The sequence below is a fragment of the Merops nubicus genome, unplaced genomic scaffold, assembly GCF_000691845.1.
Source record: "Merops nubicus isolate BGI_N331 unplaced genomic scaffold, ASM69184v1 scaffold1467, whole genome shotgun sequence".
NCBI lineage: Eukaryota > Metazoa > Chordata > Aves > Coraciiformes > Meropidae > Merops > Merops nubicus.
In genome coordinates, this window is record NW_008622089.1 from 1 (window position 1) to 14350 (window position 14350).

The 14350-nt window shown below is 45.3% G+C and overlaps 1 protein-coding gene across 1 annotated transcript; it reads left to right on the top strand.

Annotated features, from left to right (window-relative positions):
* Positions 1-950: 950 nt before the first annotated feature.
* LOC103777105 (serine/threonine-protein phosphatase 4 regulatory subunit 3B) lies at positions 951-13238 on the top strand (the record flags this gene model as incomplete). The annotated part of the gene is made up of 5 exons (XM_008944644.1): positions 951-1006; positions 6269-6367; positions 7908-8528; positions 12241-12318; positions 13088-13238. Coding segments are annotated over 5 exons (1005 nt in total), but the record flags the coding sequence as incomplete, so codon positions are not given.
* Between the last annotated feature and the right edge of the window lie 1112 nt (positions 13239-14350).

The following is a 14350-nucleotide window of genomic DNA, read 5'->3' on the forward strand; positions in this document are numbered from 1 at the left end:
AGACCCCAGGGGATGGGGTTTTAGTATTATTTCCCCCGGGGATTTCTCCTTTAGTTTGCGCCTCTGCTCAAAAGTTTCCTTTCCCTGGCAAGCCACAGGCGCGGTCGCCACCGTGGCCTCGGCTTTCCCCCTTCCAGTTACCCTAGCCGGCTGCTTCTCTTTTGACTGGAGAGAGGTGAAGTTGTTATGCCTGACGACATTTTGTTCGCTTTTAGAATCATTCTGTTTGCTTTCGAAGTGGTCTTTTTCTCCCCTTCGTGCCACTATGAGAAGCTGTTTGTTTCACTTAGAAATTCACTGAGTGTGTTCGAGATGCGTGGCGGTCCTCGTGTTTTATTGCACCTTAAAGTCATCTTAAGGGTCCCTTTTGGAGGGGGGAGGGTCCACGCTCCCCACTTTGCCAGCCGACAGGTGCTAATGTGCTAAGTAAACCACCCAAGGGTGGTGTAAATGACTCTGGAGCTGTTGCCGGGATACATACACTTGCATACACAAGATAAAGTCCCTGGGTTTATAGTATCTGGGTGATTCACTTCTGAAGGGCAGTTGAAGGAAATAGAAGCAGACGGCCCACGTGGCTTCTGTGGGTGAAAACACTTCAGTGCTTGGGCAGAGAGTTACCTGGCACAAATCTGAACAGGTTTGCCAAGCAGCCTTTAAACAAGCTACTTCTCACTCCAGTTTTCAGGAGAAAAAAAAAAAAACAAACCAGTACTGCTGAGAGTTTTGCTCAAAATTGCAAGATAAAAATATTTTTTAGTGTGGTATTTGTGTTGAATTTTGTCACAACCAATTTATGTTAGAGAGTTATGTTTAAAGAAGGTGGTTCTGGGCTGTAAGACATGGATTAAGTTGGGCATATGTTGGCTGGCACGTGGGTGGTGGTTGTGAGACACAGGGAGATGTTTATTTTGTTAAACTCAGTAAATATCTCTTCATAACTTTTTCAGGTTCACTACTGTTAGAATCGAAGATCAATCCAAATACTGCATATCAAAAACAGCAGGCAAGTATTATTGCTAGGCTTTGGGGGTTTATTCTGATTACTGATGCTGAGGAATTGGTTTATGCTCAAAGTAATGGCTTTTTTTTTCAGAAAAAAAGGAAAGCAACGTGACCTGGAATTGTCAGTGTGGGGTTTTTTTTTGTAGAGGTGGAAAACTTGCTTAGAAGCCTGTAGGTGCTCTGATATTTTGCATTCTAGAGATTGAAATGTGAATCTTCTGAAAAAAAAAAAACCCTTAGGGACTTCAGGCTTTGAAGAGAACGTGCAATTGGGATAAGAAATGGACTGATTAAAGGAGAAACAGCAACATCTACGTGTAACTTTTGTCTCCTGTCCCAGGCTGTATGAAGCAATTGCCAAATTAGGAAGGCAAAGCTTTGGCCAGCTCTGTTACAGAGTATTTACTTTTTGACTCCTTCTGCTGGAAATAACATGAAGGAATTTGTGGGACTTTTAGTTTTTGTTTCAAGCCTTGGAAGCTTCTCCTGTCCTGAGCAAAGCGAGTGGCTGTAGTGAGACTCACTCACATGATGGCTTTTTTTGGGGGTAAGCCTTCTGCAAAACAAAGAGTAAACCAGTTGGGAGCTGTGTTAATAGGTTATTTTTGCTTAATCCACTATAAAAAAAAAAAAAAGCCTACTAAACCTTTTCTGCTTTTATTGCTTTTTCCTTTTTCTGCATTAATTTTTGGTGTCTTTGCCTACATTGTTCTCATGGTTATTACTGGGGTTTTTTTTTGTCTGTTCCTTTGTTCTGCAGTAGATTCTCTGTTCCTTTTGTTCAGAGTTTTATGCTGCTCTTCATCATTATGGTATCCACAAGTGTTTTGGCACTGGAAACAGTAATTTTCTTTCTCCAGCATGATGAAGAGACAAATCTTTAAGGATTCTGTTTGGTTTGGTGAGAGGTTATGTTATGAGAATTTGGGGAAAGAGACTTTGTTAAGCTCTTGAGCACAGGTTGGCTCACTTCTGGTTAGGAGCCAGTTGGTGTCTCAGGCCTGGCTTTAAGTGACTTTTGTTTTCTGTGGTCTCTACTCAGCACTCACTAGATTTTGGTGGGTTTACTCAGTCCCAGTCTTGCCTTGAGCAGGCCTGAGGAAGTAGGAGAGTCTTTATGGAGCTCTGCAGGGTTCTGAAGGTCAAGAGCCACAGACTGCTTCCTGTTTAGCAGAGGAAACTAATGTGTAATGAAGTACAAATGCAGGTTATGTTGCTGGAAAACTTTAAAATGTTTCCTTCTGCAGCCTGTTTTCTGAATCCTCATACAACTATTTAAAAGCTTTCTTCACCAGTACCAAAGTTTGAAGTGACTTAAGTGGCTTTTGTTGTCATTTTTCTCACAGAAATCTTTGTAGGTTGTAGTTTGGAAAACTGTGGGCTGAGGTTTATTTTGGTTGGCTTTTATTGCTGATTGTAATGCTTCTGTGTCCTTGTGGCTGGAAGTGTTTGCCTCACTGTTTACTCTCTGGAATAAGCTTGGGTTTGGTGGGATTTTTTTGAAGAGGGGCAATGATTGATGATTTCCAGGGACAGCTTCTAGGTCTGTCTGATTTCTGAATTCATACAGCTTTTAGCTGGCAGAGCTTTGTCCTCGGGTTTTGTGTTCTTCTGAGGAGCAGGAAGCAGACCTTATTGTCACATTCTCATTCCTCTCTCACTTTGTGAGATTTGTCTTATCACTAAAAGATTGCAATATCCAAACCTGGGCCTCTTGGGAACGGATCCTGCTGAGAAAGGGTGGCAAGATTGAGGCAGAATGTTTTGGTTAAGGAGAGCTGCAGAGGGATGGTCTGTGCTGGGTGTCCTGGTGTTGCAGAGGTAGCCTGAGGGCTGGCAGGCTGCCCTGATCTGCCCGGGGCAGATGCTTGTGTGGGAGAGCTCTCACTGCTTGCCAGGGTTCTCTTGCAGGCCTTCTTCAAGGGGCTGGTCGTGCTGGGTCTGGGGAGAGCCACAAGCTGGTGCAGCTTGGGGGGATGGAAACCTCTCCTGCCTACACATCTGTCTTTGTGTAAATGACTTGAACAGACTCACAGGATCCTTACCCTTGAACTGTGATTTGCATGACAACATCCTGTGCAAAAAGAAAGCCAACTGATTTAGTTGCTGTGCATCAATGTGTGACTGCCAGTGTCAGGCTGGTTGTGCCAAGTAGTGCTCTGACTGTTGACTAACCATGACCAGGGCAGGGCTGTTACCCACACTTGCAAACCATGTTTGTGGTCACTGGTTTTGGGGCCAGGCAGCATGGCAGAATCTCAGTCCCATGTGTGTAGAAAGCCTGGAGAGCTTTCCATCCCCCTGGTCCTTGGGCACAGGCTTTGACAGTTACATACCTCCACTGGACAAACTGGCCAAAGGGCATGGCTGAGTGTGTTCTGGGAGCTGGAGCAAGGGCTGTTGAAAGCTGCTACCACACCCAGTTGTTGTTCCAGCCCTGGTTGAGGTTGGTGTTGGCAGAAGAGTGAGCAGTCAGCTGGTTCCTCCCGTGCCTGGTTCCTGCAGCTCAGTCTCCTGGGCTGAACACTCGGCTCTGGGGCTGTAGGACCTCCAGCTGCTGGCCTAGTCCTGGCTGTGAGCACTGCCTCCTGAGGGCAGCTCCTTCAGGTGCTCCCAGAGCTGGCATGAGGAGCGTGGGCAGACCCAGAGCCCTCTGCTTGAGGGTTCCTGGGGGCTGGGATGTAGATGTTTTCTGGGTGCTCTCAGAGCCGTTGCCAGGGGACTCCTTCACTCTGCTCTCGTGCCAGCACAGGTATTTGTGTTGCTGTGTGATAGGTTAGCTGGAGGAATGACTCAGTTGAAGTACCTCTTTACTGGATTAATGTTTGTGGACATGTGTTCCCTTGTCCACTTCACTGTACAGCACATGGGTGGGGGTGAGGGGCCAGTGCAGGACCAAGGAGGGGTGGAGGGTTGGTAAGCATGAGCCAGCAACATGGCCAAGAAGGTCAGTGGTCTCCTGGGTGCACGAAGATGACTGTGGCCAGGTTGAAGAAGGTTCTTTTCCCTCTCTAGTGAGGCCATCTCTGGAGTCCTGGGTCTAGTTCTGAACTCCCCAGTTCAAGAGAGACAAGGAACTACTGGAGAGAGCCCAGCAGAGCTTGTGAAGCTGCTGAGGGGCCTGGAGTGTCTCTGTGCTGAGGAAAGGCTGAGAGCCCTGGGGGAGAGAAGACTCAGAGGGGATCTGATCAATATCTAAAGAGCAGGGGTTGAGACTGGGCCCAGATTCTTCTCAGTGGTGAAGCATTCTGGGCTACAAATAGAACTCTTCATGTGCATGTCCTTCTTTGTTCACTGAGACACCTCTGAGTCTCAGCTCAACTGGACCTGTGTTGATTTTGAGTGTCAGGGCATCAGTAATTTCACAGAACGTTTTGAGGTGAGCACTTCAGGTTTTGAGTTCTGTCACAGCCATAACACTGTGCTGGAGCCCTTGCAGCCCAGTTGGAGTGCTGCCTCTGAAGTGGCCCACAGCAGCTACCTGAAGCTGGACCTGAGGTGGAGCCTGAGGGCAAGGTGACTACCTGGTGGTATCTGTGCCTGTGGGATGAGAGTGAAGTGTGATGGAGAGCACTGTGGTGGGAATGAACAGCTCCTGAGCAGCCTTAGGACCATAGCACAGCGAGCTCAGGTCTTTCCAGAAGGGGAGAACTTTGTTTCTTTAAAGGAACATGTAAAAATGGGAGGGGGAAAAAAACAAATAAATTTGAGCTTGCATGAATACTGCTGGTTTGTTTTGGTTTGGTTTTTTTTAAGTGTTGCCTGTGATTATCTTTTGGGAGCAGAATCCTGAACTACTGGGATGCATTAGTCAACAATGGTGCTGTGAGAAAAAGATGTTAGGCTAAACTTCTAAAATAAACCTTCAGGAGTCCTGTCCCAAACCCTAGTCCCCTCACATCTGCCACTGGAAGTACTTAGGAGTGCTCCCTGACCTGTGTCAGCCCAGAGAACTGTTAACAAAGGGCTGTTCCAACATCTAAACTAACCTGATCTCAATTGAAAAAATTCAGGGATGCAGTAGCTCAGGGAGCACCTTACCCATAGTAATCCATGGTGAACAAAGGGAACCAAAACATACTTCTGGGGTAAAGATGTGAGGGGAAAGTGTATGGTTCTTGTTGCCCCTGAAGTTTCCTCAGGTCTCTGAAGCAGGCAGAGATTTGTTTGGGTTTGGCTGTGAGTGTTTTGCTTGCAGTAAAAGTGATGCAGAAGGGAAGCACTGACAAGCTTTGAGGAGCTGGGAAGGTGCTGCCCAGGGAGGAGGTGGAGTTACCATCCCTGAAGGTGTTCAGAAAAACATGTAGAGGTGCCACTTCAGGACATGGCTTAGTGGCCATACTAGTGTTGGGTTGATGGGTGGACTGGGTGATCTCAGAAGCCTTTTCCAGCCTTAATGATTCTGTGATTCTGATTAAGCAAGGGCGTGCTGGTACTTAAAGTCAACAGACTTGCTGGAATGTGGAATCATTTTGCTGGAGCTCATCAAAGGCACTACAAAGTTTTAAGATGAAGATGAGTTTCCTGGAGGATGCTGAATTATTCTTACAGTACAGCAGCAAGTGTCCTAACAAAACCTCATAAAACCCCTTTTTTCATCTAGTCAGAGATTGCAGTGAATCCTGAGATGCACCATGCAAGTGCACAGATAGAATTGATAGAGGCAGTAGGAACAGAGGGGAAAAAATCTTGCTCAGATGAAAATTCTTGTTGCCAAGATGTTTGTAACTTCAGAAAGAACTTCTGAGCTTTTTGTTATTCAGGCTGTATGTCTTTTAATTTGGAACAGAACATTTTGACATTGGTTTGGCATTATTTCTCACGTTGCTAAGGCTGGTTTCTCCTTGCAGAGAAGGAGGTGCTATAATCTTGGGGTTTTGTTTCTCCTTTATTAAATATGAAAAGGCTTAAATTGTTATATTGAGGGTTTTCTTAATCTCCTACAATGTGCACGTTCCCTTTTCAAGACTGTTGACTCAGAAGGATGTTGCAAAAAAAATGTCATTAGAAGTGTTTTTGAAATGGAAAAAAAAATATATTTAAATACATAAGGTAATGGGCATAAAAAACAAAACAGAAAAGTGATGTCCCTTGTGGCAGAACAGGTGATTTAATAATTTAATGTCTTAATGTTCTTTTTCAACAAGTGTACCTCTAATTAAAATTATTTCTTCTTTAGACACATGAATTAATGGAATACAGATTAATATGCAGCACAGAGTTGTTTCAGAAACAATTACTTTGTGGTTTTTGTCTTAAACAGGACACCCTGATTGTTTGGTCAGAAGCAGAAAACTATGATTTAGCACTGAGTTTTCAAGAAAAAGCTGGCTGTGATGAAATTTGGGAGAAAATCTGCCAGGTAAAGTTAACTTTAAGTATTTAGGGTTTTTTTCCAGTTTTTTTTTTTGTCTTCTGTGACTTCATGGATTTGTGCTGTAATTTTTAAGCCTACTTGTAAAATGAGCACATGCTAGTTATTGTTTTCTGTGGCTTTTCTGTGTAAGATCTTAAATTGCCACTGTTTGGAGCACTAGTTGTTTTCATAATGGAATTTCACACTTTTGAAAAATGAATTGTGGTGAAACTCAGGTGCTAGGCATTCTAGGGGTGGGGTTTTTTTGTTGGTTGGTTTTATTAAAAAGAGGAGTACCAGAGCACCATGTGCTAATTGTCCTCCTCCTGGGTGGCCTGAGGAAGCTGCTTGGTGGAGTGAGGTGGGACTGAAGATGTGACACACAAGGAGCTGGATGTTTTGCTGTGGGAGACAGAGGTGGCACTGCTGTATGAGCTCAAAGATGTCACAGTCTTTTTCTCATGAAGAACCAAGTCTTTGTGACCATGTCCTGTGTATATATTGCTCTTGATTGTTTATTATGGAACAGTTTGGGTTTGACACTTTCAACTCTGGAAGTAACAAGCCCATGGAGTTGCACCTATGTGTACTTAAAGAAGAAACCTGGGCTTTTTGTCTTATATTGTCATAACTTTCTCAGGTTATGAAATGATGCAGTGTAAAACTGTCCAGTAAAGACACAGAACTTGAACTGGCCAGCAGTTTCCTTTGAACAAGCAGGCAATTTAGAGGCATTCTTAATCTTACCATGTTTTGGGACAGAATGTATTCTCAGGCAGTTCTGGACTGCTGCTGTTGAGAGGAACAGGTTCTAGGAACTGCACGTCATGTGTGTAATAAACACTCCAGGGTTTCAATTGGTTTTAAACTGGGCTGAGCTGCTGACAGGTCTGGCAGGGAGGTTGTTTTGTGGCCAGAGAACAGGAACTGATAGCCTCAGGCTCTGCTGCCAGGCTCCACAACTTCCAGCTTTCCCTCTGGGACTCCCGTGTAGCACGTGGTCCCTGGGGCAGTTAGCAGGAGGGTCTGGGTCCCAGAACCCAGTCAGTGGGGCAGCAGAGGATGCAGGTGTGAGAAGCCTGGGGAGAGGAGCCAGGAGGGGCAGACAGAGCAGAGGGGACACGGTTGCTCCCCTCTTCTTGTGTTCAGCTTTGACATCCCTGATGTTTTCCTGCCTTTGTTCTTGCCCTTTGTGTTACCTTTCACTTCATGTGGGTACAGCTGTGGGCACTTACTGTGAGTTAGGACTTTGTGCCCTTCTCTTGGGGACACTGAAGGTTTTGTTATGCCCTTCTTTTCTTTTTATATTTTGTGTGTCTCCAGGGTGCTTCAGGCTTCTTGACTGCACAGCGTTTGGTTGGGTTTCTTTTTGACAAGTGTGCTGTTGAGGGTAACAGTAGTGACTGCAGAATTTAGAGGCAGCAAGCTTAGTTCTCTGGGCCACTGAGGGTCTAAAAGTGCTCACACGTGTTGTTTCAGTCACTGCCTGCATTGTTTTTCTCTGTGTTTTGGGATGAAACAATAATGATGTGTGCTCTCTTCTCAGGTGCAAGGTAAGGATCCTTCTGTGGAAGTCACACAGGACCTGATTGAGTCAGAAGAGGAACACATAGAAGAAATGCCTGAAACTAGTCCCTTGATCGACCTTCCCAGCTGCGAGCTCAACAAGCTCGAAGAGATCGCCGACCTGGTGACCTCGGTCCTCTCCTCCCCCATCCGCAGGGAGAAGCTGGCACTGGCCTTGGAGAACGAGGGCTACATCAAGAAACTCCTCCAGCTCTTCCAAGTCTGTGAGAACCTGGAGAACACCGAAGGCTTGCATCACCTCTATGAAATCATCAGAGGGATTTTGTTCCTCAACAAAGCGACTCTCTTTGAGGTGATGTTTTCCGACGAGTGTATTATGGATGTTGTTGGATGCCTTGAGTATGATCCTTCTTTGGCTCAGCCAAAACGGCACAGGGAGTTCTTGACCAAAACAGCAAAATTTAAGGAGGTTATTCCTATAACAGACTCAGAACTCAGGCAAAAAATCCACCAGACTTACAGGGTACAGTATATTCAGGACATCATCTTGCCGACACCGTCTGTTTTTGAAGAGAATTTTCTTTCTACCCTCACTTCCTTTATTTTCTTCAACAAAGTTGAGATTGTCAGTATGTTGCAGGTAAGTGGTTTTTAGTGTGGTATGGATGGATGATGTGCAGATACCTCTAGCTGTGGTTTTGAAATTGATTGCAGCTCTTTAACACTGTGTCAGTTCATCATCCACACTCATTTGCATCGTGTTTTGAATGATTTCCCTCAGTTCTGATACTTGTCTATTAAAAATGGTAGATTTCAGGTGAGTATAGTAATAGTTTTTGATGGGTTGTAAACAGTTAAAGGTTCTTCTTGACTCACAAGCAACATGCATGTTGTGGGCTGGTTTTGTGTAGGTATTTAGGGAAGAAGCAACATTTTGTGTTTGTTATCAGGGATGTTTGTGATTTCTTCATAACAAATTCAGAATCTGTGATTCCAAGGAGCATGTTCCCAACCTTTCCTGTTATTCTACTGGTACTTTATGGCACTAATTTCAAATGTTCATGTTATAGTATAAAGTCATTCATTGGAGTTTTCTTCTTCATACTGGTAGCCAAAAGCAAGAACTGATGAATAACCATCCTGTTACTCTATCAAACACTTACAGCATACCGTGTAGTCAGAAGCAGGTTTAAAAGTAGTTGGGTGTGACAACCAAGCTGGATTGGGAGGAGACTTGGCAAAGAGCTGTGTGTGAACTTCAGGACATTTTGGGTATTTCCAGCTCATATTTTGTGGTGTAAACTGATGGGTACCAAAGTGGTTGCGTCCCGTTTCTGATCTGTGTCCTCACAAGAACAGTGTCTGCTGGCTTGAGTGTAGAAAGCCTCTGAAATAGGATGGTGTATGGAGAAGAGGAGGGCAGTTAAAATTGTAGAAGGAGAGGCACTGGAGAAATAACATTGCCATAAAGAATGTTTCTAAAGAATGCAATAGAGGACTGGGAAGAAAAAATCAAAACTGAAGCCTTGTGGAGAACTGCATGAATAAGCTTTTGGGCTTCTTTCTTCTTTCTGGCTGAATAACAGAAAGAAACTAAAAAGTAAATCCCACTTGCAAGATTAATGACTCTAGTGTTAAATAAAGATTTGCCTTTTTATTTTTTACATATATTATTGTTCTGAAACTAATTTCAGTGTTCTCCTGAGGCCATAGTCCTGTTTCCATTTAGAGCTTTTTAACTCTGAAGTTATGTTTCATTGTACTGAATATTTAATAGTGCCTTAACAGAAAACTGTGGTTCCCTGTTACCTCTGGTACCCTGTGAAGAAAGTTCTGGAATCCTCTCCCAGCTCTTTACTCCTCTGGTGCTGCTGTCTTTGCTGTGCTGGAGAGTACCTGGCCTGTAGGTTTCCTGCCTGTCCTAAAGATGGCAGCTGAGACACATGTAGTGATGTGCAGATAACTTGGATATTTGCATCATTTGAGGTGCCTTGAGCATTGCAGACTTAAGAAAGCACACGTGGCAGAGGTGTTGGTGACAGCATGCCTGAGGAAGATGCTGGCAGGGAGCTCGGGCTCAGGCCTGTTGGCAGTCCCTGGTGTCAATCAGCTTTTCCCTGTGGCACAGGCACTCTAAAGCTCCTTTGGTTTGGCCAGCACGTGAGGAGTTGTACTGCCCTAAATACAGCAGCAGAGCTCCCTGGGAGAGCGTGGCTCCCAGGAGTGAGGGGCTGTGTCTGCTGCAGCAGCCAAGCTCCTTGCTGGGTGCCACAGAGCTGCAGGGCCCAGCGCTGGTGGGAAGCAAGCCAGGAGCCATCCTGGGTGCAGGGCAGCAGGACAGGGCTGTGCAGCAGCCTGGGACAAGGCAGAGCTCTTCCTCTTGCCAAGTGGGGATTTCCTGGCCCATCAGTGTTGACTCTGGTGGGGTTATTTTCTTTCACAGACTGAATTAAGCTATTAAAGCCAGCAAAGCTTAGGATAAACTACTAAGTCTGTGCATGTTGCACTCGCTCTGGTGTTGATTCCAGGCACTGTTTGCTTGGAAGGCACTTCCTTCCCCACACCTTCAAATTGTCAGGAAAAGATGGTGGCCCTTGGGCTGGGATTCCTGTAACTGTGCAAGTTCTGTGTTGTGTTAGCCTAATAAAGCACACAGGTTTTAGCTGCAGCACACGGGAAGATAGAGAAGTAAGCAAGCACCCTCTGCTTGGTGCAGTGTACTATTGATATCTGGTTTTTGGGATGGTGCTGTTCCACTGGTGTTTGTCAGTGAAGCTGGCAGTGCTGTGCAGTGTGTAACCTGCAGCATCACCCTCCTGCTTGCTCTGAGGTCTGTGTTGTGTTCCAGAGGGAACAGGCACGGCTGAGCTGAGAGGATGCCAGCACTGCTGTCCCTCTGAAGGAGGGCAGAGAAATCAGGGTACAGATTGGGCAGGGGGTGCCCAAACAGCAGAGATGATGGTGTTCACCCTCCTGTTCTTGTACCTCTTGAATATTAAGCAATGGTGTAGCAGAAACTCTGAATGAGAAGTTAAATGTTGTCCTGTACGTAATTAAAAATGAATATCTTGTGGTGTAGCTGGGTATGAAAAGCAAATAATACTCCAGAAAGGTTCCTGCCTTGGAAAAGCTGAACTTCCTGCAAGCCAGGGAGCTTGTTTTGTGGAGAGTCAGGCTAAGGGGGACATGGTTGTGGCAAGCTCCTAACGTGCCCATCCAGGCCCCTGCTGGTGGCCACCGTGGTGGACTGAAGCAACGTTTGCAACAGAGCAGCACAACTGATCCACGTGTGAGATCAGGGCACAGGCAGAGAGTGGTGCCTGCAGGGGCAGCCCCTGCCTCCCTGGGAGGGCACCCGGGTGCAGGGAGGGAGCAGGAACACAGGCTCTCAGTTTGTGTGGGGTGTGGCAGGTGGTGCACTGGTTTTGGTAGCCATGGGCTGAGCTGGGCCTGCATCCAGTTCTGGAGCCCCCAGGACAAGAGGGCCGTGGAGCTGCTGGAGCGTGTCCAGAGAAGAGCCACGAGAATGATCCGAGGGCTGGAGCAGCTCTGCTGTGAGGACAGACTGAGAGAGTTGGGGCTGTTCAGTCTGGAGAAGAGAAGGCTCCCGGGTGACCTTATTGTGGCCTTCCAGGATCTTAGGGGGGCTACAAGAAAGCTGGGGAGGGACTTTTTAGGATCTCGAGTAACAACAGGACTAGAGGGAATGGGGCAAAGCTGGAAGTGGGCAGATTCAGGCTGGATGTGAGGAAGAAGTTCTTCCCCAGGAGAGTGGTGAGACCCTGGGATGGGTTGCCCAGGGAGGGGGTTGAGGCCCCATCCCTGGGGGTCTTTAAGGCCAGGCTGGAGGAGGCTCTGGGCAGCCTGATCTAGTGGGAGGTGTCCCTGCTCATGGCAGAGGGGTTGGAACTGGGTGATCCTTGTGGTCCCTTCCAGCCCTGACAGATTCTGATCTGTTTTAGCAGAGGACTTTAGAGCCCTAATGGCTCAAGGGTTGGACTTGATGATCTTGGAGGTCCCTTCCAACCTAAAGGATTCTATGATTCTAGGTACAGCCCTGGTCCCCTGGACCTGCTTCCCCTGCACGCAGCCAGCCCTGAAGCAGTGCTCTGGGGATGGGCCTTCTGGGCATGTGCTCCTGCATTTCTCACTTTTGCCTTAAAATAATGGAGAAAAAACCCAGACACCTTTATCTACCAAACCTACTGAGCCATGAGGGTTTGTTTGTAGTGAAGCACTGTAGTTAAACTGAAATGAAGTTTGCCTTTTTGCAGTGTGGGACCCAATAAAGAAGGAGGTTTGGGCTTTACAGAGGCATTGTGTAAGTTGCTTTCTTCTTCTGTGTCACGCAGGAAGATGAGAAATTTTTGTCTGAAGTTTTTGCACAGTTAACAGATGAAGCTACAGATGATGACAAACGATGTGAATTGGTAAGTCACTGGTCCTGGTGGCTCTTTGGGTGCTTTGAACTGTAGAGATCAAGCAGAAATACTGAAGCTCTTCTGTGTCTGGAGTCAGTGAAGCATTTCTGTAACCCTAGGATCACTTCCAGTGCAGCCAGTCTTTGTTTATGTACTCCCTAGAAAAGTATTTCTTGTGAGGCAACCTCTCTCTAAATAATGATTTTGTTGCTGAGAAAGTGCTAGCACTAAACTGACACCCTAGACTGAGAGGTGTGTTTTCTTCACTGTCACCTGTATTTGTAATATAAGCACTGTTCTTTTCACTGTACTTTACTCATTCAAAAAGATCTTTTAAATTCTGGGACTGAGGATTACCAGTACCCCTTAACAAATAGATTGCAGACTTTGTTTGTCCTTGAATATGTTTCTCAGCTCAAACTGTCTGGTTAAAACCTTGCTTTCAGCAAGGGAAGCCTCCTTGTCCTCTCAAACAAAAGGCACACCAGACAGGAGTGTAAGGCTGCCCTGTGCTGGGTGTGATAAAATAGCTACAAGGTGACTGTTTCTTTTGGAGTTAAATCTCAACCTCTTAATGTCTTTGTTAGTTTTTACTTTTCTTTTGCTTTCCTTTGTTGCTGTTGGTTGAGGGCTTGAGGAGAGAGAATTGGAGTGATACCATTTCCAGGGAAGGCACCTATCAGCCAGTACACAAGCTGATGCAAATCATAACAGTTTCCTGCTTTCAGAGAGTTTTCTGAATCAAATAGACCTGCAAATGTTTTCTCCTGTGCCATAGGTTAACTTCTTCAAGGAGTTCTGTGCGTTTTCTCAGACGTTACAACCTCAGAACAGAGATGCATTTTTCAAAACCTTGGCAAAGTTGGGAATTCTTCCAGCTCTTGAAATTGTAATGGTAAGTGAGAACTTGAGGCAGATTTTAACAAGATGTTAGAAGCCCACAGCCGTGCAGCCACTTTTTCAGATCTGCTGAGCACCTTTGTGTCACTTGGATTGGACAGCTTTCCTCTGCTGGAAGTTGAAGTCTGTTGTAAGGCTCAGAATCCAAAAGAGTTCCACAGTTCCTGCAGAAGCCTGACTTTACTGCTCTTGTTATTTTTACTTTGCATGATGGAGACATCTGTGGTAAATGCAGCACTCTTGACAGCTTAGTGTGAAAATTGAAAGCTGCTCTTCATGGGACAGCTTGGGTTGGGTTTGTTTTTTTTCTGGTGTTGTTGGAAGAGTGCCAAAGAAGTATTTTTAGATAATCTTGAAGTGTTAGCTTGTTCCTCTCTGAAGAGATCACCTAATCCTGGCTTGTCAGAGCTATAAGGCAGATTAATCTCTCTTAATCAGCAATGTGAAAACATAATTTCTTTCTTTTCCCCTCCTTTGTTGGAGCAGCCTTGCTGCCTGGCCATTGCAGTTCATCTGTCAGTGCTGTTGTTCCTCAGAAACTATGGACTCAAGGGTCTTCAAATTCTAGAGCAAACAACTTGTGGACTTACCAAAGGGCACTGGCTGTTACGGAAACACACAAGTCGTATAGATGTGGAGTGATTAGATAAACCTTAATCTTATTATTCTTTTCCAGGGCTAGACTAGTTCACATAGTTCCTGTTACATTAAGATTTTAGGCTTAGAAATTGCACAGTTACCAGAGGAATTCACATAGCTTAAGGGAAACTTAATTCTTACTGCCTGGGAGTGAGTATAGGCATTTCTCTACACTTTGATTTGTGTAGTTGGTCCTTTTGTACCAAATAATAAACTGTGGGTAACAGGTAGAGAGTATTGACACCTTACATCCTGTAGCAAGTTTTTCCTCCTTAAATTAGGGCTATCAAATTCCCAGAAAGCTTTGGATTCCTTTTAAAGGAGGGAAATACTGGCAAAAAGATGTTGCAGTGGTTTATTTTGTTAGCTGTTACTGCATCTCTCACAGAAACTTCTGTAATAAAACATTCTCAAAACCTTTAACTCCCTGTTCTTTGCACTTTACTTGATCATAAATACCAAACTTGATTTACTCCTAATAAATTGTTCTCTTTGTTTTTTT